This window comes from Anopheles ziemanni, chromosome 2 (genome assembly GCF_943734765.1).
Source record: "Anopheles ziemanni chromosome 2, idAnoZiCoDA_A2_x.2, whole genome shotgun sequence".
Taxonomy (NCBI): Eukaryota; Metazoa; Arthropoda; class Insecta; order Diptera; family Culicidae; genus Anopheles; species Anopheles ziemanni.
The window spans coordinates 56,131,944-56,159,665 of record NC_080705.1 but is presented as its reverse complement, the minus strand read 5'-3'; the positions used below and the strand labels follow the sequence as shown (position 1 = coordinate 56,159,665).

The following is a 27,722-nucleotide window of genomic DNA, read 5'->3' as shown; positions in this document are numbered from 1 at the left end:
GTTTTCAAAGAACCGTTCTAAGATTTCTGTAGTTCTGTGCAAAGTAATTTTATTTCATTAAATTCAATTATACCTCGTAATACTTCAACTCATATTTAACATATAATATAATATCAAACCTTTAAAATGTATTTATTCTAAAACACGAAGTAAGTCACGAGTAACAGTAGTAAAGTGCGTTAATATAAATCAAATTAAAACAGCAAATTCTCCCTAGTTTGCAATAACGGTGGCATCGCCTAGAAGACAATTTTAGATATAATCCGTTAAATGTTTAATTGAAACACCTTTTAAAAAACCGGTGTTTCTTTAAGCAATTTGATAAAACAAAAAGCAAAATTTAAACAATAGTAGGTATCTCGCAATGCGGATAATCGTGAGTCTATTTTGCTGTGTTTACTAATGATTGCTTCTACAATGTATGCATACCGATTAGCTTAGCGCAGCTATTGCGTCATCAGACATGATCTCGACAAAGTCAAGGCAGGTTGTTCATTTTATTTTTTATTTATTTTTTTTTTCAAGACAAAACCAGTTTGCCAAATTTAGTTTTAAGAGAGCATTGTGCAAATATCAAAAGAACGTTGGTAGTCCCTATTTCCAGGGAGTGCTCAAGAACACGCTATAATCCAGAACAAATTTGGAAGAAATGAACAATGTTCATTAATGTTTTAAGCTTCATTAATCATGTGTCTAGTCCTACAAGCGATAGGGAATAGTAAAGTGTGATATCCACCAAGCTCGTATATTGCTGTATCAACGCAAACGCCGCGAGTCAACGGGCATCGGTCGCCACACACGACCGTCTCTATTCAAAGTCCGATCCATACTGACTACCCTCTATCCGTGTAACCCGAAACCCAGGATGCCACATCCTCCCTTTGGCAAAAATAAAGCGTTACCTATTCCCACAATTCTCTACTCTCTACACCCATGTTCAAAGTACCGCTTCGGTGGTCTTATTTTCCTACCGCTACGCCCTTCAGACCTCGGATTCTCTTTGAATGACTCTTCCTATCTTCCCTCGCATTACGGTCAAAATTTGGCAACTTGGTCCCGATCCCTCAACTCCTCGTCTTGAGGACGTGCTGAATCAACCTTAATATTGGGGAGCAGATTCCTCACTGCTCTACCAAACAATCAATTGTGCTGGAGGAATTTTTGTCACGTGATTGCGGCCATGAGTTGTATGCAACCCCATAGTCAGCCAAAACATCCTTCCAATTCTGTTTTTTTTTTCAGCCTAGCTACAGTTACCGTTTGATTCGCATACCCTTTTAATACCTCTTCTGGATGCACCGTCAAATCCTGGCCAATAGTGTGGAACTTTTGTCTTATTATTTGCCACCCCTGGGTCGTGATGGTATTTACCGTGGCCCCGGAGTCGATTAGGAATGTGAACCTCTCAGAACAAGCACGCAATGTACCAACCGGGGATCCCCATCGCTATTGGAATCCAACTGCGGAGTCATAGGGCACCCGGTGATCATCTATTTGATTTCACCGGCAATCAGCACCAGCTTGATTTTCACCTTACTCACCAATACCAAACCGCTGTTCCGTGCCACCGGCCTAATATTCATGTTTCATCCTGTTTCTTTACTCGTGCATATGGGCTACCGTTTGCCCTTCAAGCAGTCTAAAACAAAAACAAACAAAACAAAACAAAACTCAACGCTTTTCTGCACTGGTCATGGGCCGAACCCGACTCAGTGACGTTCGCGATCACCGCACCGCTCTGTTGGTCATGGGCCGAACCCGACTCAACTTTCGTACTCTCTCTCTCACTGGCCATGGGCCGAACCCGACTCAGTGGTGTCTCCGATATTACCTCTCTGTTGGTCATGGGCCGAACCCGACTCAACTGTCGCACTCTCTCTTACTGGCCATGGGCCGAACCCGACTCAGTGGTGTCTCCGATTTTGCCTTTCTGTTGGTCATGGGCCGAACCCGACTCAACTGTCGCACTCTCTCTCACTGGCCATGGGCCGAACCCGACTCAGTGGTGTCTCCGATTTTGCCTTTCTGTTGGTCATGGGCCGAACCCGACTCAACTGTCGCACTCTTTCTCACTGGCCATGGGCCGAACCCGACTCAGTGGTGTCTCCGATTTTGCCTTTCTGTTGGTCATGGGCCGAACCCGACTCAACTGTCGCACTCTTTCTCACTGGCCATGGGCCGAACCCGACTCAGTGGTGTCTCCGATTTTGCCTTCCTGTTGGTCATGGGCCGAACCCGACTCAACCGTCGCACTCTCGCTCACTGGCCATGGGCCGAACCCGACTCAGTGGTGTCTGCGAAAATATTATCAAATGCCCCTTTGTTGGTCATGGGCCGAACCCGACTCAACTTTCTTCCCAAAAACTCACATACGCGTCCTCCTTTCTTCATCACTACCGGTTATCAATTTTCCACTTCGTTATCATGGCAGGATCGCCAATGTGATATCCACCAAGCTCGTATATTGCTGTATCAACGCAAACGCCGCGAGTCAACGGGCATCGGTCGCCACACACGACCGTCTCTATTCAAAGTCCGATCCATACTGACTACCCTCTATCCGTGTAACCCGAAACCCAGGATGCCACATAAAGCATATTTCAGAGATGTCTGTCTACATTGAAGACTATCCAATTATAGTAAAAATATGTGTGTGGTCACAATCGACCGAACGTTCTCACTCTTGTGACGAAAAGGGCTTCCATGTCGCATGTTGCTTCGCGTCCACCATCTAATTCCGGTGCCTATGGCATGGCAATATGTGGACAGGTAACCGATGTGTGATGTTTGGCTGCTTGTTATTTTTTCGACCCGCTGCCGACAGCTCGCTGCGACATTGATGATGGATACGAGTTCAGTCGCAGTTCGAGAACATGTGGAAAAAGGCTTAGTTTGCCCGAGGCCTGGAGGTATGTGTCGGAGAGCCACTAGCATGCACCAGTGATCGGGTGGGAAGACCGGTTCGAGATTGGAAAATACGCGGCGCTTACAGCTCTCGTTTTACCGAGCTCAGCCGGGCGCGGACAGGTTCCACCACCGGTGGATTTAGAGTGTCTGATCGCGGAGTCACGTCCAAGTAATCTGCTCTTGTCTCACCGTGAGGTCGGGAGGCGCAAGATGGACAGATAGACAGAGTACGGCGATTGTGTGCAAATCTAGCTGCAAGTGTGTAGTGTAACCAGAATTAGTGGTGGTGATGCTGTTGCTCCTACTGCTGGGAGACAATTTAAATTCAATTTTAACTCTATACCACACGGCAGCGCGTAGACAGTGTTGAAGCTCGCATCGCTGTCGGCTGTATTCATTCGTGGTCGAGATTCGAAGGTGTTCAGTTGAAGTACTTCAGGAGCTCTCGGTTCCCTACAGTGTATTTTTGTTTTAGGCTTGCTGTATAGCTTAAGTAACTTATTCGCGTTAGTGCAAGGTGTGAAAACATTAACAGTATGAAGGTGCTAATTATTCTATCGGCAGTGCTGTGCAGCGTGTTGGCAAAGGTGAGAAAGCTGAACTGTTACGGCCATTTTCAAATCAAAAGTTCTCGTTAGTTAGTTAATTTTCGGTCAGACTACACCAAAGTGGCTTGTCTGCCTCCCTAAAAAAATATTCTGGAGATGGTGGAGCAACAGAAAAATACATACACGTCAAGGATGATGCCATAGACAGATAACAATCAGCTGAACTGATGACTGAAGATGGCGGAAGGTAGACCCTCTCACCCAACCCAACCTCTGCCGGTCCCGTATGAGACACGGGAACCTAATCTCGGCACGCCAATCTGTCCCCGTGATACAGCTGATAAACGGCCTGTGTTTCGTGTGGGGGAGCGCCTGACGTTATCAGCAGCAATTTAGCTCTATTAACGACCTGTGTAAACAAATGTGGCCAGTGTGTGGTTCCAAAGTGATGACGTTTGGTACAATATTTGACTCATTCTGGTAGCTCTAGATGCACGCCTCGTGCTTCTTTTTGTTTTGCTCTTTGCGTTCTCGAATTATGCAACTGACAGTTTGGAATTTGTGCAATCGTTTGCTTAATGCACATGGTGAAATTATGTCCTTGCCGAGACGAAATGCACAGGGTAGCAGATTTTGTGGTATCAAAATGACGATTCACAAATTGACATAATCATACTTTTTCTGCAAAAAAAAAAAGAAATCTCCTTTGCTGACACATTACTTCTGCTAAAAGTTACTTTTCGAATCAATTACTGTAGAGATATTATAGGAGATCTGTATGTAACATTTGATTAGATTGAATTCTTTTTTTTCCAAATTTTGTTTTGGCTTCATTATTCACACCGTACATAAAGTCTTTAAGACTACTGAACAATTCGTGATTATTTTACAAAGTAAAACCGGTTATCAAACCATGCTTTTACCTTCGTTTAATGCAGGATCAACCGAGAAAAGCGATCGTCCACTTGGAGGGTTCCACGGGTGTCACTGGTAACGTGACGATCTCGCAGTCCTCTTGTACCGAACCGGTCTTCATTGAAATCAACGTTATTAGACTGACGCCAGGCAAGCATGGATTCCACATTCACGAAAAGGGAGACCTGACTGACGGATGTGCCAGCACCGGTGGCCACTACAATCCGGACAAGGTATGGTTCGGGCTCGTGACGCAACATTTATTTGATTTGAAACCTGCCCTTCACTTTTGATGGTTGTTTGTCTCTCCCACAGGTCAGCCATGGTGCCCCGAACGATCAGGTGCGTCACGTTGGAGACCTGGGCAACATCGTTGCGGACGAGGACGGTAACGCAAAGACGTCGTACTCGGACACGGTCGTTTCGCTCTATGGAGCCCGTAGCGTTATCGGTCGCGCCATCGTCATCCACGCCGAGGTGGACGATCTAGGAAAGACCAACCATCCGGACTCGCAAAAAACCGGAAACGCAGGCGGTCGTGTGGCTTGCGGAGTGATCGGAATTCTGTAAATATCGGCCAAAACCCGCCGCTTCTTCGTTTTCTTATGCTTATGTGTGTTGTTTTGTTGGGTGCCGCGTACCATAACATAACCATAAATCTATACATCAAGTACAATTCTCTACACATAACACTTTTATGCTTGTATTTTGTTTTGATTCATCCAGAAATATCGACCTCATTGTTACGGCACAGCGGTAAAATTGCTTTCTCGATTTTAAGATCACCTAAAAACCATTCAATATGCATAGGAAGTTTCCCGAAGGCCTTTCGTTCGGCGTAGCAATGTTGCACTATAACATCACTAGAGCACCACCATAACGATCCTGTTTCGCGATTTAATTAATGATCCCATCACACAGTAACCACTAAGTGGTTATCCTTGAAGTGACAAGGTCGATAAGGTTGTGTTGTGCATTGTCTCCCGCTGAAATTTCCCGCGATCGCTACACGATGTGCGTTTATTTAAACTCAGGAGGAGAATTACTGGACGTCTTTTATGCCTGAAAATAGTAACGACTGGCTCGGATTGCAAAGACGTAGTAAACCAGTTTGTTTTTTTTTTGCGAGCAAGACGTCAATAAAAAAAAATACTCACGTTGCTTGGTCGAACGTTGGCTTTAAAAAACTGGTCCTGGAAGTTGATCAACATATTTACGAGGAGCTTCAAGTTTCAAAAGCACTTTTAATGCTAACTCCTTGAACCAAGCATGCGCCAAGGTCATTGGTAGAAAAGGCAACATGGACAGTGGTTAACGATTCGAGTTCACCTAAAGTTTGAAGGCTTGGTGACATAATTGAAGTCACTTGTCCAATGGCTTAATGGCGTCGAGGCGAACAGATAAATAAGGAAATCTATTAATCATACTAGACTGGAAGGTTTTCTATGTGACTTTGTGGAACCTTTTCGAACCGGCTTTAACCGGCAAATGTGGTTCATGAGTTATAAAAGTCATCAGCAATGTTGTTATGGCGTACTCCATCAGGTGCCCTAATTGTTTGGATTGTATCTGAATTAAATAATAAGTTTGACATAGTTATAATTCCGCTTCACACCAGAGAGTTCAATGGATCCTTTTTTTTTTTTTTTGGTTGGCACGACATCCCCTAGTGGAACAAAGCCTCTCTCCGAAGAGAGTTTTTGTGACCGAAAGACGGTATATTATAGATCGGTGGTCAGCCGTTCGTAATACCGGGGGGTGCCGGACTCGAGATTCGATCCCACACCTGTGGCGTGGTGTTTCCTCGCGCTACCGCTGCGCCATGGGCACCCCCCAATGGATCCTTTATCGACAGGTAATTACATGCTTTGAGGAATTAAGCAATATGAAACATCATAAAATAACGAGTAACAATTGTCCCTAGTGTACCATCCAAACTTGTTTCTTTTTTGTCCTAAAGTCCTTGTTTCAGGGGAGAGTTACCTACTAGTAGTAATAATTTCAAACCGGAATCAATGAAATTACTTGTTGCTTACAATCGATACGTACCTTAACCCTGTCCATTCGCTTCATAATCACGTGTGTTTGTGTCGGTGTTGTGCTTCGGTGTGCACTGTGAAGATTAATCGGACCACACTTTGACGATTTAACTGGTTAACCAACTCTTACACCTTTCGTCCATTTTTTTAGTGAACCCTTCGCGGAGCCAGCTGAGGAGTGCAGCAGCGGCCAGCAGGTCCTGTTGCCAGCGTTCACGTTGTTGATGTCGCTTTTGGCAGCGCGTATGTTAATCTAGTAGAGGCGGGACAAAACATGCTGGCGTTACCTTAAATGGTGTGTACGTGAAACATCGATTAATTATGGACTATTTTTTGCAACGATAATCTAAGACGGTGCGTGCCGTTCTAGTGGACGCGTAATAACAAAAACCTTCGCCTAGGACGAGTCCGCCGTTGGTGCGTGAGGCAAAGTTCACCGAACTCTCACTTTTCATTTGCCACCCAGATCCGGCGGGCCACCATGTTCTACTTCAATCGCCAGAACCAGCACGAAAGGCCCATGGACGTAAGAAAGAAGAGTTTTCTCGAACGTTAGAAGAGTTTTTTCATCGCTATATGCTCTATAGGAGTGTTTTTCTGTTACGGGGAATACCGACACATCCTTTGTTTTTGGAAAATCTGTACATAATACCCCTTCAATTGGTGGCCACATCAAAGCTCACGAAAATGAGGAAAATTGTTGCCCCCTTAGTTTCCGCCACAAAAAAAATCCACCTGCCTTAAGTAGTTCTTCGCGTGGGAACGTGGTTTTTCGCTCGTACCAACCAGTTAGCATCATCCTGAGTGACCTCTTGGTCACTCGATCCTCGAGCCGTGAACCTTTGTTATGTTACTATTTATTTATACATATTTTTTAGTTTGTTAAGTGCGTTTTTGTGTAAATAAAGCGGTTCTACCCGCCATCTCTCACCGGTCAAAGTCAAGCGTCACATGGTTCGAGACAATGGTCACCCCGTGGGTGGTATTGGTTTTTGTTTCGCATTCAAAGCGTTTGTACACCCCAGAATTACCTAAGGAGTTTTCAAGCTCCTCCCAGTGTTAGTAGTTTTTCCGCTGGACTCCGTAGCTCCGGAAGGATATCCTTCCACGCTGGGGTTCCGTGGTTTCCGCCATCATAATATCTAACCGTCGGCGGTAAGATGACTGTCGAGGATTTAATGGACAACCGTCTGGACGAAATCAGATAATGAATGTTTCTTCGTCCCTTGTTGTCCCTGGCAACCCACCAGAGTTGCCGTTTCAAATGGCAACAATGTTGGTAGTTCAACTTCAAGGACACCCTATGCTGGGAAGCAAGCAATTTATCTTTCTTATTCTATCGATGATTCAGATATCGTACCTGCTTGGGTGGTTTATAATACACCCGGGGGCCTGATTAAATTGGTTGGTATTCAAATAATTAAGTTAAGATTAAGTTGGATTATCAGTAAAGATGAAATTCCCTGTAAAACAAAAAGTCAGTTAGTGCATCGGGGCACTAACAATACGGCAATGTCCACCATACTCAAATAAATAAATAAATAAATAAATAAATAAATAAATAAATAAATAAATAAATAAACAAATAAATAACAAATAAAATAAAATAGTTTTTTAACACCCTAATAATTTTACGTCGATAATACTAAACACATGAATCTACAGGTAGAAAAATACTAAATGTCCTCTTTAATGAAGTCAGTTGCAAGCACATTTCTTCAAAACTCTCTTATTTCAGAAATTAACAACCGTTTTCATTATTATCATTTTTATTGATATTATGTATGCTCTTCTAGAAAAAAGACCATAAATCATGTTTGATAAAGATCAGGCGATCAGGGGGTCCGCGACAGCCGAGCGGTAGCGCCGGTTAGAAAATCGGCCCATGAGCGTCGGGGCTCGCCACTTCGACGGCGTGGGTTCGAATCCCAACCGAGACCGGACCCTCCCCTGTACGAGAGGACTGACTATCCACGTACAACAGGGAAACAAGTCTCGTAAGCCCTTAACGGGCAGGCATGACCAAGAGGTCGTTACGCCAAGAAGAAGAAAGATCAGGCGAATATAAACGTTTAGATCAGGGGTCGGCATTTACATTTCAAAAAAAGGGCCAGATGATAAAAAAGAAACCAAAATCACGGGCCGCATACCTTAAATGGTGGTTAAATGTTTTCAAAGTAATGCTCAACCCTTTTGAATAGAGACATATTAAACATTTTTTTTATAATTTCATACTTTCGTTGAATTTCGATCTTTTTTAACAAATACATTTTGGTACGTTGTACTGTTGATTAATTTATTTAAATATACTTGATATTAATTCTGTACTCAAATTATTTTAAAGTATTTAGGCTGAACTGGCGTTCTCTCAGTAGTGAAAATTACTCAGCTACGAGAAGATTTCAATATTGCGAGCCTTATTTTATATCGTAATGAGTATAAAAACTGTTTTCCTTGAATGTAGCTATTTTGTGCAAAGGTGCAAAGTAAACGAGTGTTGCCGCTGGATTTTGGACTCGTGAGTCTCGAGACTAGAAAATTTAAGAACGATCAATAATGCAAGTACGTTAGAAAAAGTCTAATAAAAAGTTTACGAGGAAGCCAACTGCTATTGATCAATCGTGATGACATCGTGAACTAATCCGATAAAAATTAAGATTTTTTGTACAAAGCACTAACATTTTCTAACGGGCCGGATAAAATCAGTTGGCGAGCTGGATTTGGCCGGCGGGCCCGACTTTGCCAACTCCTGGTTTAGGTAATTACCTACAAGATCATTATTTTAAACTTATCACAAAGTTTCAGTAAAAGATGTTGGGTATAATTACACTTCTCTGTATAAATTTTGCTATTAAACAACTTCGTCACAACAATTCCATAAACAAGGTCAGTAACAATAAGTCTTAACTCTCGTAAAGATGTTTATAAATATTTCAGAACTTCATCGATATTTTTTTGTACTCTTAAAAACCTCAAACCTTGTAGACCTCTATTCCAAATAATTCTGCATCATCTTGAAAGATTCGTAGTAATACAATGTTCCATATCATTTCAATAAACAGTTTTCTAGCAACATATAACTTTAGTTACATTAAGTAAATTTAATTGAAAATCGAAAAAAATTGAAAATGAAAAGCAAACACAAATTTTGCATAATCCTTTAGCAATCTGATTATCTTGAACAAAATCTTTCGACCTCGAACGGGTTCATGAACACCAGATGTAAATTGGAAGCGAAACCGCCCAGAAAATCTTTTTTTTACTTTTTAAATAACCGAAACCGACACGAACGAGTGGCCAAGTTTTCCAGAGTTAGAAAAAAAGAGTTTTCATATAATTCAATGTCACCGGGAATCACTTCCAATAAGGAGTATAATTTATGTGTCTGGAAAGTGTGGAATGGTTGCTGGTCTGGGACCTTCACGTGTAGTCCAGAAACTGTTCCGAAACAACAACAAAACTCAATGAGTGAGCATAAAAGGCATCGTTTCGAAGTAATTATTCCTTCCGCAGATGCCACTCCACTGAAAGCGGTCGATGTCTATGTTCGGAGTTAGGAGCCTAGGTATGTATGTTGGTTGTTGGGCTCTTCACTGCAGCAATGCTTGTTCTTTGACCCCAAATTTAAACTCATTCGTCACCTGCGAATCCGATGGTGTGACCCGCGGTGTCCTGCTGGGGTTAGGAAGCACAGTCACTAGTAAATAAGGACCCTCCGTGTGTATTAGTGTGGGTCCTATTTTGTCGCCCGCTAGCCGCCCCAGTATAGCTGACCACAACAGTGTAATTGACGTTGCTGTGTTTTTGTGCTTGCACGTTGAAAGTGGCACACGCCACTAGGAACGTGCGTGCTGTAGGGCCCTTCGGGACAAACGGAACCGAGTGTACATAGGGCCCGAAGTAAACAGCTATATTCTAATGACCACGGGCCACCGTCGGGTCAGTATCGTTCTGGCGGTCGAAAGGATTTGTTGGCCAAAGCACATTCTCCTGGGAAAAATCACACCCTTTACGAGCAAGGAAGCCTGTATCCAAACCGAATTCACAGTGTACAGTGATTAAAGGATAAAAGGATATAAAAATTTCAGTTTCTTAAATCGCTGTCCAGTTCTTGGATTTGCGTCCGAAAGTTACCAACTACAAGAAGTTTTAAGAGTTTCTTAAAGACGTTTTTCTACTTTCCACGATGAAATCCAAGCTGATGGACAACATTCGCGAGCGATTGGATTCCTGTGGGACCAAGACTATCAAATATTTACTATTTGTGTTTAATCTAATTTTTGCGGTAAGTTCTTAACGTGCTCCAGTGTTTCTCATACGCAATTTTAAACCTCGAGGACTCTCAAATGTGGTTTGTTCTACAAAAACGTGAAGGACCACGCGAGGCTATGTATTTTATGTGTTTGTGCGTACGTTTGTGGGGGTCATTGCTTCAAAGAAAGCACAGAATAATATTATAACCGTTTTCCGAAGTATTTTGTTTATCGCATGCTAAACCCCAATAATAAGTGATGTTGTATAATTGTATGGTCGGGCTGGGATTGGTCCTTGATTCTCAGTGGTTGATAAAAATATGCTTTGTTACCACTTTGCGGTGATATGGCATTCGACCTACCAGGAAAGGGGTTACGATTAGCAATTCAATTGTCGTAAAGTGCATAAAGTAGGTGAATGAGATAATAAAATAGGTCAGAATGAGTAACCTCAGCGCCCGGGCAACCTTTAGCACTCACTAACCTTTAAGATTGATCGCCTATCGCATTCTTAAGTTTTGTTAAAAAAACAAAATTAAATGTTATGCTGTTTGTGACAAAGTCAACTATTTTATTTGTTTTAATGTTCATCAAAAAGCTATATCCCATTATTTTGACGGAGATTGATTAACACGTGGTTAGCCAACACGCGGGTCGCAAGAGCCCACGGTGTATGTTTATCAGGTTCTCTCAGTTCTATAGCAATTGATTTAAAAAATGTTAAATGACAGTATCAGAACATTTAATAAAATGCATATCTAACACAAATCATATAAAACAAATTGGTATAATATCAAAAGATATATTCTTGTTTTCGATCTTTGTGGAAATAAACTAGTAAGAATAAACCAAATAAACGATGAAAGTGTATTTTAGAGAATTTAATTGATAGCATAAGTATATTGATAGAAAATGTTTACAATTGTTTCTATTTGCATTATGATACTCATTCTGAGTTAATTTGCTGGAACGGCGTCCATAAAATTTTGCTTCAATGGAATAAGTTTACTTAGCTTAGCTTTATTTAAACTGAGCTTGAAAAACTTACCTTCCTTTTATTTGTTAATTTATCAGCTTTAAACATGGATAAAACTTAGCGTTTGGATAAAACTGAAAAGAAAAGTTATATCAAATTAATTAATTGAAATATGATTGTACACTTTGAATTGCTTATTTAATCAAATTCTTTGAAATGCAATATTATATAATCTGAAATAGGCAAGAAACAAGGATTACCTTAACGTTACCGTGCAAAGAATGATGTTAGAAGGTAAAATAGCCATCGTAGGTTTGTGTCCATTTACAACGATCAATAGATAATGGCTTGTCGAGGAGCCCGTATTAATAGGTAACAGGACCCCACGCTAACAAGTACTTCAAGTACGTTGTAGCTTGAAGCCTTTATTTCCAAAAAAAATCGAACGGCGAAAGTTACCGAACAAGAGCTCTTTTTGGCCTTCACGTCAGCGCCATGCATAATGAATGAAAGGCGTTTGGTCGACCGGAAGTGCGTTATAGGGCTTCATGTTTAGATCGATTAGACATCCATTTACATGTTCCGTGGCATCTAATGACTAATTCTTTTACTTCATGGCATTTTCAAATGTAGATTTCTGGACTGATCCTGCTTGTGGCAGGCATCATCGTGCTGGTAGATGTCAACGACTATCAGCATTTCGTGCAGGACCGCCTAATGGCCCCACCTGTGGTCTTGATCGTGGTTGGATCCTTCGTGTTTCTGGTTGCTTCCCTCGGTTGCTATGGCGCAATCAAAGAGTCTCCAAAGCTGTTGAATGCGTTTGCCGTCTTCCTGTTGATAGTGTTCTTGATCGAGGTGGCCGTGGCGGTGGCGGCGATCGCTTTCAAGGCCGATCTGCAGGATGCACTTCGCAAACAGTTGGACAAATCGATCGCTCGCCACAACAGTGCTGACATGGCGGCCTGGGACAGCGTCCACAAGCAGATGATGTGCTGCGGTATCCAGGGACCGAAGGATTGGTACGACAACCTCAACAAAACTATGCCCGCCAGCTGCTGCAAACCAGACCTGATCGAACCGGAAACAAACGATTGCAAAAATGCACCACCACTATTCATGGATCGTTACTATCAGGTACTTAGACAAACTGGAGAGGAGCTTGGATGGAAATAACCTTGTATAAATTTCACTACAGGATGGCTGTCTCATGAAACTGGAAGATCATTTCCACAAAAATGCAGTAGTTTTGATTGCCGTTGGGTTCGCAATTGCCATTTTCCAACTCTTGGGGGTATTTTTCGCCTGCTGGTTATCGACTGCTATCAAGAGAAGCCACGCCTAATGAAACGACCTGGTGTGAGGAAAAATACTGTAGCAGCCTTAAATCAATGTAAAAATCCAACCTTTTTCCCATAGCAAAGCTCTAAACAAACAAGCAGACTAACATATAACATGATGGAATAACACAACAGTTACTTGGAAAAAGTTACCTAATGTAGTCTAATACTGTTACCCTCCTGTACTTTAGTTGAGAACACATTATATATTTCATGATAATTATCTTATAAGCTTGCTAAGAGACGTTGTATCGCTTATCACGCATCGGAAAGTCATAGGATAGTTCTGCTGGCGGCCCAATAACCATGTGGAACCTTCATGTATAGCTATTTTCAATCAAAGCAATAAGAAGGAATCACACAAAAAATAGCATTATAGATAATAAAGATTCGTTTCAAATCATGTGCATGTGTAGTGTTTTGTTATGAAAATTTTCTAATAAGAGATTCATTATAACTCGATTACTTTTACACACTTTGCTTAAATAAACTAAAAATAATTAAATTTAATTATAAGTGAGTTATGAATTGTCATTTGATGTATGTGATCTAAAAAAAAAGAAAATATTTATAGTCATCCCTTTCGTATGCAAATTCGGATTAGTTTTATTTACATTCGGGAAGCAAAATATTATTTGTTGGTTAAAGAATTTATTCGCCTAACATCTTATTCTACTTTCATTGCCCCGTTTTAAGAACAACACTTCTACGCTTCCACATTCAACGCAGAGTCCCACGCCTTTGCATTAACCTGTTTTAAGATAGCTTTTAGACCCTTACCGGGACCACATTCGAATGTCCGAGGAAAATACTCCCCCTGTTTCCTTTCGTACATAATGTGCAGCAACTGCTCCCACTTGACCGGCCGAACAATCTGTTTCGGCAGCTGGCCTACGATGTGACCAGCATTTTTGTACGTCTTACCATCGACATTCGAGTGCACGCTGATGATGGGATCCTCCACCTTAATCTTGCGCAGGGCGGTAGCAAAAGGTTCCACAGCCGATTGCATGAGTTCGGTATGAAAAGCCCCACTGACGGGCAACCGCTTGAGGCGCCGAATGTTGAAACGTTTCGCATTCGCTTCCAGAAACCGTAGCGCTTCCTCATTCCCCGCCAACACCTTACAGCCTGGGTAGAGATAGTTCGCAACCCGGCAGTCTGGATTTTCGATTCCTTTTTCGATGCACCAATTTTTCGCCTCCTTGCACGCATCCCCGATACGTCCGTCCGCCCCGAAGAGGACCGTGGCCATTCCACTTTTCGTTTGCTGGCTCGCCAGCTGCATCGCTTCCGCGCGAATCTGCACCAATCGAAGACCCTTGTCGAAGGGAATGGCACCGGCGAAAACGAGTGCCGTCAGCTCCCCTAAACTGAAGCCGGCCGTTGCGAAGCAGTTTTCGATCGCATTTGGTCTTTCTTCGCGCAGCTGCTCCAACGCGGCCAGGGATGTGACCATTACGGCCGGTTGGCAGTACTTTGTCTGGTCGAGCTTACTCTTGGGGCCTTCGATGCAGATCTTCAGCAGATCGTACCCCAGCACTTCGTTAGCGAGGGCAAAAATATCGCGTGCCCCTGGGAACTTCAGTAGTTTCGAGCCCATTCCCACGTACTGGGCACCTTGTCCGGGGAACAGGATAACATTCGTTTCCCTAGGATCGATCTTTGGCCGTACAGCTTTTTTCGACTGGTCGCGCGTGATATATGTGCCGGCAACGTACGGGAGAGTTGCCCAATCGTTGGCATCGCTTGGAGATTGGATGTCTTCGAATGTGGCGGCATTGTCTAGCAGTTCCTTCACTTTTTCGCTCCCACTTGATACTGGTGGTATTTTAGCGTCCGTGCCAAGAAGGCGTAATGAACGGTGCAGCTTGCGATGGAAAACTCGAAACAACATTGTACTGTTTACAATTAAACACTCTCCCGGCATGCGTCTCTGACGTAAACGGTTGTCATCTGAGTTGTCATCCGAGAAGCTTCAAACATCAACGGTCAACAAAGGAGTAAATACAAATTAGAGGAATTGCCAAGAAGGCCAGAAGTTATTTCACATAATTTTAAACCAAACAGCTATGCATGCATGAAAATATTCCATTTATTTGTCAATATCTACAAATATATTACGACAACCGTGGCACAAATTTTTCATTAGATCATCATGCTTCTCTCCCGCCTCGCCATTAACGGCACGCTCTGCGTCGACCTCCATCCGTTTGGACTTTTCTAATATTTCATCATGGTTACAGGAAGCATTTATTCTCGACGACACAAGCCGCGAGTATTCCGTTGCGAACAAAGTTTTCGATCCACGGTAGTCGAGTAAAGCTCCACAGAAACAACATTTACCATGAACATGATCCTGCTCTTGTATGGTTAGGTTTTTGTCAAACAATGCCAGAAAGCTATCGTTTAACATTCGGTTATTCGAACCGTCTGATGATTTGGGAGCATCAAGTTTATCGCCAGTGCGAAACACGGTTGAGACGGTCGATGGAAAACTTTGCTGTAGGTTATCAATGAACGCAGCGGTTAGGTTTTGCAGGCTTGGCTTATCTCCAAAATGATCCACGTTCGGAAGATAATCCAACTTCATTTCGCTGTACTGCAAATAGTTTTGGATTTCATCGGGATTGATGTCACGTACTGGTCGTATGATCTTAACCGTATCATCACGATCATCACAAAAGGCAACGTCTTGAGCCAGGGTACAGCCGCGTCCCAGCACCACGTTCGAGAGAAGAGTTTTCGCCAAATCGACTCCAATGTCCGATAGAAACACGTAGGCGCAGCTAAGCTCTTTAGCTATTTTTCTATACGTTTGCATACGTATTTGTTGTAGAAGATCCTGTTTCGATGTAACAGAGCGAACTGCGTTGATAGTGTGTATAAGTTGTGCTTCCTCCTGGTCGAAATCAGTTGAGGAAAAGCTATCATTCTGTGGCAATTCAATGTACTTTCCGGATCCACTTGTGGTGTAATATGATGGGAAGTTGAATTGCCTTAGAACGCTTAACCGCCTCGATAATTGTTCTTGCCTTCGTTCCGGTGTTTGGGTCACGAAGCTGTCGTCCACAAAAAGCAGCACCGGCACTATGCGAAGCTGCTTGAACGAATCCTGCTCCAAACCAAACCTTATCATATCCAGAAGCGTAACATTTTCCGCCGTCCCGGTATATATCACAAGTACACGCGATCCTCGACGGACTATCTTCGATGAGCCCAGCGATGCTCGGAATTTGTGTCGCACATAGTTGAGAAAGCATTGCCGGCACTGTGGATCCTTCAAATTCAGCTTTAAAACCGCAGGTTCTGAATTGCACTTCCGGCATATCTCGTTCCCTGCCAACTCGAGTTGAGGGGTGTTTTCCTTCATAGCGTGCTCTCCGCCATCATCACCAAAATCATCCTCTACAATACTGCACATTATCAACTGGAAGAGAAAATTAGAAATGGGGATTCTAAATTCTGTTGTTTTGTTTTGAAAATTTCACAACACCATGCTAAATTGTTGGTTGGTGTTTTGACAACCTACAAACGAAGCGTTTAGTGGTGAAAACGCAGGAAAGGATTTACGAATCGACTCCGACTCCGTCTATCTAAAACGAGAAAATTATCCAAAGGAATGATAGATTTAATTACGAACAAAACGGGAATGTAGTAAATGATTTCAGAATATTTTTAAGCTTCAAAATTATGATTTTATTGGTGAATTATGCAATCTGAGATAAAAATTATGAATTCGGCAGTGCACATCTTTTAACCACCACTAGTAAATATGTCAAATCGTCAACCGGTTATTTGCGGTTATTGACGGTAAAAAACCGTTTCACAACAATCTCAGTCCAGACTAGTGATGAAAAGTTCGAATTCCTACTACGCACTCGAATCGCCAAATCCGATTCCCATTCAATCAAACAGTCGCGAGACGATGTAAACCAACCTATGCCGGTCTAGTAATTGAATATCCAGTTTTGAATTCCGATCAAACCACAACTGATAACTTGCTTTTTCCGTAATAAAAACGAGCCGCACATTTCCGAAGTGAGGATAAGCGTTGTACGTAGTTCTCACTTCGGAAATGTGTGGCTCGTTTTTATTTCGTAATGAAGCCCAACTAACTTGGAAACATGCATCATGATGACCGGAGACAGTGATTTGTAATAGTGTCCAAATAACTTTCTCAATGTAGAGTCTTACTTTTAATAAAAATACGGTTAAAATGTGAATCAGGTTTTAGTCAGAATCTGAAACTACGCTATCCAGCGTTCGTTTCGAGTAAACTGAATCATCATCAATCATATCGACTCACCACATTACTTATTTCACTCACCTCGAGTCTGAATTGGGTCATATTAAATTTAAATAGATTCAAATCAAATCTGAACCAAATTATGTCAGAAACAGAAAAAAACTGATTCAAATCCAAAGAGCATCAAAACTGATTCCAATCTAGTGTTGCACGAAAAATGAGATTTGGATCCTTTGGAATTCGTCAAGGAAATGAATCTTGAAATCTTCGGAATCCCGATTCGTGCAACACTAGTTCTGAAAATTTTCAGTCGAAGCCAATACTTGTGAAGTGAAAGTTCGTGCTTATCGCATCACGAATTTTATTAGCCCGATTTTGCTTCGTTATCAGCAACAGAAACCTTCAGTGCTTGTTTATAATGTAAGTAACTTAGCTTTTTAACCTTTTTACATCACACAACACGCACGAAACGAGTTATTCATCTTTTTAAATGGCATTGAAAATTTCATCATTCGGTGGGGGCTCCGCAAAGTAATTTCCAAGATGGCGGCGATAGAAAAAACTAGTTTCTTTTGCGTTTGCCTAACCCTAATTATGGACGATAGTTTTCATTGGCTATTTGTATTGAAATATCTCCCTATTTTAAGGAAACTTCTTATTTTCAACCCTCATATAGAAGAATTTAAAAGAAATTCTGAATAGTTCAAGTGCATTATGATGTATTGATTTTTTTTTTTTCAACATGCCATAGCAACCTGGCTTGCTGAAATTTTTTTGTTTGAGAATGAGTCGGCGCACTATGATTGGAGTTTGTGTTTCACTGTTCGACTCTTGCTAATTAGCTTTTTCACGTTCGCGCAGGTACGGAAATCGCCCACAAATTGGAAGCGGTGGATACAGCCGTGGTGGAATGCAGGGTGGCCGTCCAGGTGGTCCGATGGGTGGTGGATTCCGTCGTGAGGGTGGAGCTGCTGGATACGGTGGAGGCAACGGGGGATCGTTCGACCGTCAGTCCCAGAATGGCAAGAACCTTCGAACACTGAAATGGGAACCGGAGGATCTTACGCCGTTCGAGAAGAATTTTTACCAACCCTCCGCTGCGCTTGTAGGCATGGCCACGTCGGAGATTGAAGGTTATTTGAACAAGCACCAGGTCACCCTGAAGGGTCGTGAGGTGCCGCGTCCCAGCATAGATTTTGAGGACGGCGGTCTACCGGTCTACATCATGGAAGAACTGAAGCGACAAGGCTTCAGCAAGCCCACGGCCATCCAGGCCCAGGGCATGCCGATTGCATTGAGTGGCCGCGACATGGTGGGAATTGCTCAAACCGGCTCGGGCAAAACGCTAGCGTACGTTGTGCCGTCGCTGGTGCACATTCAGCACCAGACGAGCATTCGGCGAGGCGATGGACCGATCGCGCTTATTCTCGCACCCACTCGCGAGCTGGCTCAGCAGATCCAGCAAGTGGCGACCGACTTTGGTTCGCGCGTCAGTGCGAACAATACTTGCGTTTTTGGTGGTGCCCCGAAGGGACCACAAATTCGGGATCTCGAGCGAGGTGCCGAAATTGTGATTGCCACCCCAGGACGATTGATTGATTTTCTCGAGCGTGGTATTACTAATCTGCGCCGCTGCACCTATTTGGTGCTTGACGAAGCGGATCGTATGCTAGACATGGGATTCGAGCCGCAGATTCGCAAGATTATGGGGCAGATCCGTCCCGATCGGCAGGTGCTGATGTGGTCCGCCACCTGGCCGAAGGAGGTGCGCAATCTGGCCGAGGAGTTTTTGACCGACTACATACAGATTAATATCGGCTCGCTGAACCTGTCGGCAAACCACAACATCCTGCAGATTGTGGATGTGTGCGAGGACTACGAAAAGGATCAGAAGTTGATGAAGCTTCTGACTGAGATTTCAGCGGAGCCCGACACCAAGACAATCATCTTCGTGGAAACGAAGCGTCGCGTGGACGACATTACACGCGTTGTGAACCGCAACGGATGGCGTGCGGTGGCCATTCATGGGGACAAATCGCAACAGGAACGGGATTACGTGCTTAGCACCTTCCGCAACGGGCGCCAGGGTATCCTGGTGGCCACGGACGTTGCTGCGCGAGGCTTGGGTAAGTGTTTACGCTCCGGTAACGACCGGCATTATATTTCACCAGGTATCCGATGATCTACTTTCACCCTCCAAGAATATGTCGTTACAAATTAACAATGGTTAAAAGCGAGAAAAAAAGATGCTCCAAAACATAACAAATGGTAAATGTAGAGACCGACGTCTAGTCTGCTGTCCTGTATTGGATACAGGGTTTGCCCCGGAATGCACGCATGCAGCCATATTAGAGCAAAAAATAGGAAGGATTTGGCATCGATTAAGGAAGGATTTGGCATCGATTAAGAAGGAATCGAATTCTCACATCCAAACGTTTCAATTGTCTAATTTCCAGGATACAACAGTTAAAATGGAAGTTGTTGAGATGTTATTTGAGCAAAAGTTGAATCATTTCTTTTCAAGTCAAGTAAGATCGTAAGCATTCAATTAGGGACACATTCTCTATGTAGTAGTTACTGTTAAAAGAGTGATTAATAGTATCACCTTGCCGATTTCGATGCTTATGCTGCGAACCGGGCCACCGAGATGTCAGTCTGCATGTTTACCAGTTAGATCTGTTAATAGTAATTGATAAATTCTGTTTCAAACCTCACACCAAAACACACGTTCCGAATTTGTTGTTCTACATTATTCGTACAATACATCTGTACTGTTGGGATAGTTATTCTGCGTTCAACGCCTTGCATTGGCAATGGACCACTCTATTTCTCGCTAGCAATCTTACATCATCTGCAATTGTTTGTCATGCATCACCTTCTTCAACTAAATATCTTACAAAGCGCAATACTAATGGGCATACGTGCGTTGTAAACGCTAAAAACCCACAAAAAAAATAAACAAATCGAAAGAGAGGCGAACATTGGATGAGCGAAAAAGCGAATGGCAAACCTTGTCAGTCAATTGATAACTGGCCGAGATCTCTATATTTAACAGCAGTAGTTACGATACGTTCAAAACATGATGGAAAAATTAAGAGTGCATTATGGTTAGGTAATGAAGTGGTGGAGCCAAAACAGACATTTAAAAATGTAATGATGTGCTATCTCCGTGACAAAAAGATTCTCTTAGTTGTGGCGCAGCAGCTGAAGAGTGTGTCACAAGATAAGCACGCACGCGGCAAGTCACACCTGCTTATAGGGATATTCTTCTGTATTTGTTTAGAGCATTTGTTTCCGTTCGTTGTTCCGTCCAAGGAGTGGGATAGGAGGAGAAAATCCAAAGATACGGTTTTATGTATTTCCTGTATTCACAACCCAATCACGATACCAATCCCTTAAACGTAAGATTTACAGCAATCAGTACGCGTATTCAGTACAGCGTCTATCTCCCAGAGCGCCGATCGTCATCGTTGGAGCAGGTAAGTATGCTTTTATGGGTGCTCTAAACAATATTTCTTGCAGTTACTTCCCATTGTTCCGCTCAGCTTGGTTCAATGCAGTTGCACTGTGGAAGCATTTGGAGCGAGGTTCGGGTAAATTAACATTAATAATTTCTACTTATCATAATCGTGAATACCAGGAAAAATATAAAATTAAGTCCGTTTAAATTCGCATGGTTCTTGGCGGTTCATCTAGATGACGGTTTAGGGCCGAAAATACTATCACGCGGCTTCGCGTGCATGGTGTAGCCAAAACCTTAAAAATAGTAGGCGAAACAAATATGGATGCAGTTGAACGCGAGCAGTGTGCTTTGCTTTTTTTTAAATTAAAATTCACTAGGCTTTAAGATTCGATATATCATAAGCTCATAGGGTCGGGAATGGACTCTCATCTATGATATAGCGTCCTCACTTACCATTTCCTAATGCGTGAAACACAGCGATGTGTGTGTGTCAAGGTCTGTCGGCAATTATGTCGGTAGATTTTGCGGAAACTTTAGCGAGGTGTAGCTATGGCACTAGTCTTCCCCATCTGAGGTATCGATGGACATATGAACGTGTATTAATGTTTGTCTTTGGTTCCCTCATTCAGTTGCGTTATATCGGTTTTCTCATACCCGTCCTTTATCGTTGTCGTTGTGTCATTTGCGGTCCGATAGGGGATCCGGGGAAGAGACTCGATTGCGCTTGTAAAACTAACCTGGCCACTCTGCTGAAACCTTAGTTATAATTTATTTTTATTGCTATATTAATGGATATTTCTTCACTCACCAGATAAGCTCTAATTACATCTTTTCAAGATGCTACGATATGGTTATGGTGACATAGGGAAAGAATTGCAATTTTATAATATGCAAAATAAGCTCCGTACTCGTACCGATGCAATTAGCTACTTTTAACTAGTTATTTGTTCGTTATTTTAACATTTTTAATTAAAACGTTGTTGCTATTGTCCTGCGTTAATGTACCTATTTTCAAGTAATAAATCCGGTCTAAGTACGGTATACTATCTTCAGAGGAAATAAATAGTCAAGTGAAGTTATCCTAATTGATTTTCTGTTCTAAAGTTCGGTCAGAAGTCTGTCACCAGGTAACTTCTCCAATATGTGATTGTTTCATGCACCTCAAAAATAATGAACCTGTATTCTGTCTTGTTTTGTTCGCAAAGCGTTGTATAACATCATCTTACATGTCCAGCACCTTCAAGTATGCTGTGCAATTTATATTACCTAGAAGACAATAGCTTTGTTTTTATTTGCGTGAGTGAATCGCGATTAGATTAGGAACTACATTTCAATACAAGTGTGATCTTCTGGCCGCCATTGGTTTGACTGTACAAAGGATGAAATCGGTTTTTTGTGTACTTGTGCGAAACGACGAAATATTATTCAAAGCATTTGGATGGTATTTTACTTTCTCATGCGATACGCCTAAGTAAGCATAACAATTAGCATGCTTCCAAGTGTTTCAAAATTGTGTTGATTAGATTGGTGTTACAAGGACAAATTGTTAAGAAAATTAATACAAGACTTTTTCAAATTACCTTCGTTGGGTTGCGGACAGGAACAAACTATTACGATTACTTCAGATTTCTCCTAACGAAAGTGCTGCGTGTGGTGTTTGATAAGATGTTACCTAGTACTGTTGTACATTTTATCATCGAACCTGTGTGCTATGAACATCTGTGGTTTATCGTTGTTTGTCCTCTGCACACCAACCAACCAACCAAACTCCCGTTCGTGCAGATGCAATGGATGATTTGTGAGATGTTGACTGAAGAAAAAGAATAATGTTATCCCACGTTGCTACATTCTTCCGTTAAAAACTTGTTTTCCCATACGTGGTTTACTTTTGCCTCAGTTGATGCGCTCTTATGACTCGAGGATACCATCCTCTGGTCTATGGCAGTTACAATGAACTGCAGGTTGAGCAGCCAACCCCTCTATAGTCTCTTTTCCTCCTTCACCACCCAAACTTCACTTTTCCGTTATCCATTGATGATTCTCCCATAGTTTCTGTTTGAGATAAAATAACTTATTTTTGAACTCAGTATCAGCTTTTACGATTGTGTGTTGTTGTACACTACTCTTCGTGTATGTGAGAGATGGCGAAAATGTCTCCTTTTGACCAACCCACGTTCTTTCCACCATTAAAACTACTTGAAACCAATAAGCAATAACACAAGCTTCCCCGTGTGTCACATGCCTCCAGATGTGGAAGACGTAAAGTTCGTAATCAATTACGACTATCCGTCGAATTCGGAAGATTACGTGCACCGGATTGGCCGAACGGGACGTTCGAATAATACCGGCACCGCCTACACTCTGTTCACCAACTCAAACGCCAACAAAGCTAACGACCTGATCAACGTGTTGCGCGAAGCAAATCAGGTAAGTAACGGCACGGCACATGAACGATGTTTCTTGTTTCAGATTGGCTGCATTTTAGAGTGTACAGCATTAATTTTGATTTGCTTCTTCTTACGTTTTTCGCATTGTTCGCAGGTTATTAATCCCCGTCTCGTTGAGCTTGCCAAGCCGAACATGGGCAAGGGTCGCCAGCGGTACAATAACAATCGCTTCGGTGGACAGCAAAACCGTCCTCCCCGGGATGGTCCGTATGGCGGCGGACCCCGGCATGACGGTGGGGGACGATTCGGAGGCCAGCGTGCTGACGGCGGTGCACCTAAGTATGGCAGCATGAACCGGGTCGAGGGTGGTGACAAGTACGGTCCTCCACGCGGCGGTGCCGACAACCGTGGAATGGCGGCGATGTACGGCGCAGGCATGCCGCCCCAGTCGCTTGGTGGCATGGCGGTCGCTATGGGTGGAGCAAAACCACCTGGCATGAATGGAGCGGCGGGTGCGGCTGGTGGTGTCGGCCAGAGACAGAGTCGCTTCTCTGCACCCGTAACCCCGGCATCGGTAGCTGCTGCCGCTGCGGCGGCTGCATTTGTCTCCAGCTATCACCAGCAAGGCAAGTATGCGGGTGGGGCTGCCGGTCTAGTGGGAGCGCACCCGTCCGCCGGAGGTCCTGCTGCGGCTGCGTACGGAGCGGCCGCTTCCTCCTACAAACCACCGTCGGCAGGCAGTGAAGCCGCCCATCTGTACGGTAGTAGCGCCGGCTATACGGCCGCGAGATCGCAACCAGGCAGTGGAATCCCTACGTCGTCGGCAGCGGCAGCAGCTGTCGCGGCCGCCGCATACCAGTATGCGGCGAACGGAGCCACCCCTGCTTTCGCGTACCCTCCACCGCAAGTTGTGCTCAACTAAGCTCACAGCGTCGTACACACCCAGCCGCCCCTTCCATGTTCGTAGCTAACAGCTTCATTTAGACATTTCATTTTATATTATTGATTCACATCTATCCACTATGAAAGGCTCGTTTCACATTATAAACATTAGAATTACTAAAACATTCGATCTTCAATTCGAACTAACAAACTTCTTATGACGTAGGTTGTCTTTTAGCCGCTGCGTGTTTTATTTTAAGATGCGTTTAATTTAGAGATCCACCAAAACAGGTAACGACCGTGGCACGCGTGCCTCGGCGGGACAGCATTCTAGCATTAGAACAGCGATGCAGCCTGGATATGGATCACATCCACTGGCGCATGCAAATCGCCTGTCTAAATAAGTGCACCATGGATTCAAATATGCGTGATATATTTTGTTTTGTTTTTCTTCTACACATGATTGATGTAAGAGTATTCCTTTATTTATAACTCCCGGTTCGTATGCGAATGGAAAACAGAGGGTAGTTTAGATTGGAAGTGGGATGTTAGATGTGCAGGCTTTATTTAGAAAACGTTTGAAGGCGCAAAGCTTTCGAAATGTTCCGTTGGTCTCGTGTAACAAACTATTCCTCCTTCCACCATCCCCTTTTCTGACAAATAATGCGAATCGTCTGACGCCAGGATGAGTTATTAGGCACAATTCCCGTAGGCTTATTTTATGGAGAATTTAAATGATCTATGGGGCGGCGCACCCAATAAATTAGTTATACTTTATTAAAAAGTTTATTACAACAGAATAACTGCTCAATGGTTCGTAGACAGAAAATCGAACAGTAAAGCAACAAATGTGAAGATAAGAACAAAAAAATCATTTGTGCGTTTCACCACCCTCCCACGATTCTGATTTGAAATACTGTCTAGTTTAAGACACAAAGCAGAATAGCTTATCAAATTCCACAATTTAACAAAACAAAAATTTATATAAACAGATTTAAGAATTGCGCATGGGCGATTTTAAAAGTGTATATAAGAAAAAGTATGTCACCAGTAAATTTTCTCTTTGCAGGTACTAACAAATGAATTGAAAAGAACCGATAAAAAGCTGATCCAAGAAATAGAGCGTAGGAAATTATTCAATATACAGAATACGTAGAGATGTTTTACTATCTGTATGTTTCATATTAAGAGACTTTTAGAAAAAGAAAAGAAAACGATAAAAATGTAAAGCACAGTGTTAAACCCAACCACTATGTGCATGTCTTGAATTCATTATTGGTGATGTATAGAACTCATACAAACCAAGTAAAACAAAACGGAAACGGCTAATGTGTATAGAGTGTTTAAAATGTGTATCTCTCGTACAATTTATGGGTCAGTGTTTGAGCGCAAAGAAAGAACGCTCCGAATTTCGTTTTCATTTTGAACAAAAAATAAAAAAAACCTAATTAAAATTACTGTGAATTTTTCTAGTAATCCATAGAGAATAACAAGCGTAATTCAAACAAAATAGATTAGAATATTGGATTCTCTCGCATTGTCAAACTAAATGAAACTAGAGCTCCTTCACCTTACACTAGATGTGTATGTACTTGATTGTACCGTGGACCAATTTTCCTGAATCATTTGGGGACTTTGGACCGGAGTGTGGTTCGTTTTAGCCTGCAATAAAAGGGTGTTTAATTTGAGCAAAATATACCATTGAAATATCCCTTGGTAAACCCGGTACATTTATTACCAATCTTGAGAAACTAGACCCTTTTCACCCCCATGTGTTTTTATCAGATAAACAGATTCCCCTTATTACTTATTGCAACTTATTAGTTTGTTTCTTAGATTAGTTATTGCTAAAATCAGTTTTATTTTTGCTTCTTTGAATTCTTTTTTTGTCGTGTTTTATTAGCTCTCGCTGTGCAACTTTTCAGTTTCAATATCAATATAAAATATTTCTTTCATGTGCCTGAAAAAACAATCACAACAATTGCAAAACGTTTCCTTTTTATTTAAAAAAAAATCATTAATCTACTTTACTGGAAGAAGGCACAACTTCGAAGAGCACTTGAATGAGGTAAGTTAGTTTATCTAAAAGAAGAGAGAGAAATTGACATTTAGTCTTGCACAAAGCTTCTCCCGCAGAATCCAATTTTCGCGCCAAATACTTACTAATCCACGAGGGCCGCACTTTGTAATAAACGAACGGCGTGTAGACCAGCACTCCGCTGAGGATGAAGCCCACCGCGAACAGGTACTTGGGTGACGGGTCGCTGACGACCGGCACGATCGACAGAAAGACGGATACGGCTAACGTGATGTACGGCACGATCAGTGGCACTTTGTACGGTCGGTGCACGTTAGGTTGGAAACGGCGCAGGGCGAGCAGCGCCACGACGGCCGCTCCGTAGAAGAACCAGATCAGAAACGAAGCAAACTCGATCAACGTCTCGATGTTGCCGACCAGGATGAAGGCGAGTGCTAGTACGCCCTGCATGGCAACGGCTGGAGCCGGCGTTGCGCGACGCACGTGAATGTACGACAACGGTTCCAACATCTGACCCTCCTGGCTGGCGACGTAGCAGAGTCGTGTCACACCGAACTGGATGCTGAGGGCACAGCCGAACGTAGCCAGCGCTACCCCGAGTGGGATCAGGAAGGAGAACGAACCAAGTGCGCGATCCCCAAAGTCGATTCCGACCGCCTCCGAGGCGATCATCTCACCCATCGAGAGAACGGTCATGTAGGCGAGGTTCATGAAAACATACAGCCCGGTGATGATCGGTACGGCGATCATGATCGAGCGGGGAATGTTACTGTGGATGAATTGAGAGCGTTATACTCGAATTCGAGCGGCTTGCCTCGGGTCGTAAACTTACACCTCCGGATTCTTGATCTCCTCCGTAATGGTGGTCACGCTTGACCAGCCGTCGTACGCCCAGAGACCGTTGTAGAAGGCGAGCGCAATGTAACCGGGACTGCTATGGGTTCCCTCGAACCCTCCGGCCAAGTTCTCCGTGTTGCCAATCGCCAACTGGTAGATCCCACCGAAGATGACCACCAGACATGCGAACACTTTGCAGAACCCAAATACATTGTTGATCGTGACGTACAGCTTCACGCTGCTGAGATTGATGTACGTGATTATGCCTAGGGTCGAGGGCAACGGTCTGTATTATTCCATGCTTAATGAGGCGCTTCTCGTCGCTGAGACAAATCTGTTAATGCACTGCTTACCTAACCCTAGGATGCCGATAAGCTTAATCAGCAGGTGTAGATCGTCCGCCGGTAGATTCTCCAGGCCCAGCAAATGCCGGAAGGGAAGTATTGAGTATTCGGCGAATGTCAAGATGATGACGGCAATTTCGGCCGGCCGCAGAATCATCACGTACACCCAGGCGCAGATGAACGACGGCAGCGGGCCCCAGAAGGAGTGTGACTTTTTGAACGCCTCGATCAGGTAAGCATACTCGGCGCCGGACCGTGGCACCACCGTGCCCAGCTCGGCGAAACAGAGCGCTCCCAGCAGCGAGATGCCACCGCAAACGGTCCACACGACCAGACAGAAGCCGACACTGCCGGAATACTTGAGGGCTGCCGTGGGTGACACGAATATGCCCGAGCCGATCATGACGCTGATGATCACATTGATGGCCGACATGAGGCCCATCTCGCGCTTCAAGCCGCCGGCCTTCGGTTCCGCTATAGCCGTCATTTTGGCAACGGATCACTGGGTCCTCCGGGATGGATTACTTTCACCGTGCGGTGGACG

General features: G+C 43.3%; 6 protein-coding genes across 6 annotated transcripts; 3 read left to right on the top strand and 3 right to left on the bottom strand.

Moving 5' to 3' along the window:
* The first annotated feature begins 3,256 nt into the window (after positions 1-3,256).
* Positions 3,257-7,342, top strand: LOC131286466 (uncharacterized). Its single transcript, XM_058315428.1, has 4 exons — positions 3,257-3,494; positions 4,394-4,603; positions 4,686-4,936; positions 6,561-7,342. The coding sequence occupies exons 1-4, from the start codon at positions 3,444-3,446 to the stop codon at positions 6,664-6,666; spliced, it is 618 nt and encodes a 205-aa protein (XP_058171411.1). The 5' UTR covers positions 3,257-3,443; the 3' UTR covers positions 6,667-7,342.
* A 3,253-nt stretch (positions 7,343-10,595) lies between these two features.
* Positions 10,596-12,983, top strand: LOC131281406 (leukocyte surface antigen CD53). The gene is made up of 3 exons (XM_058310735.1): positions 10,596-10,694; positions 12,272-12,775; positions 12,837-12,983. Exons 1-3 carry the CDS (start codon positions 10,596-10,598, stop codon positions 12,981-12,983), a joined length of 750 nt encoding a protein of 249 aa, XP_058166718.1.
* Positions 12,984-13,621: 638 nt separating this feature from the next.
* LOC131292057 (probable malonyl-CoA-acyl carrier protein transacylase, mitochondrial) lies at positions 13,622-14,895 on the bottom strand. The gene has a single exon (XM_058320770.1). It carries the CDS (start codon positions 14,873-14,875, stop codon positions 13,685-13,687), a length of 1,191 nt encoding a protein of 396 aa, XP_058176753.1. The 5' UTR covers positions 14,876-14,895; the 3' UTR covers positions 13,622-13,684.
* A 173-nt stretch (positions 14,896-15,068) lies between these two features.
* Positions 15,069-16,402, bottom strand: LOC131280988 (cytoplasmic tRNA 2-thiolation protein 2). Its single transcript, XM_058310241.1, has 2 exons — positions 15,409-16,402; positions 15,069-15,342 (listed from the first exon to the last, which is right to left on the bottom strand). Exons 1-2 carry the CDS (start codon positions 16,400-16,402, stop codon positions 15,074-15,076), a joined length of 1,263 nt encoding a protein of 420 aa, XP_058166224.1. The 3' UTR covers positions 15,069-15,073.
* A 1,141-nt stretch (positions 16,403-17,543) lies between these two features.
* Positions 17,544-25,619, top strand: LOC131281175 (uncharacterized). The gene is made up of 4 exons (XM_058310435.1): positions 17,544-17,647; positions 18,089-19,353; positions 22,939-23,117; positions 23,232-25,619. Coding segments are annotated over exons 1-4 (2,214 nt in total). The 5' UTR covers positions 17,544-17,645; the 3' UTR covers positions 24,000-25,619.
* A 357-nt stretch (positions 25,620-25,976) lies between these two features.
* Positions 25,977-27,665, bottom strand: LOC131281775 (b(0,+)-type amino acid transporter 1-like). The gene is made up of 4 exons (XM_058311124.1): positions 27,188-27,665; positions 26,830-27,100; positions 26,123-26,766; positions 25,977-26,041 (listed from the first exon to the last, which is right to left on the bottom strand). The coding sequence occupies exons 1-4, from the start codon at positions 27,663-27,665 to the stop codon at positions 25,977-25,979; spliced, it is 1,458 nt and encodes a 485-aa protein (XP_058167107.1).
* Between the last annotated feature and the right edge of the window lie 57 nt (positions 27,666-27,722).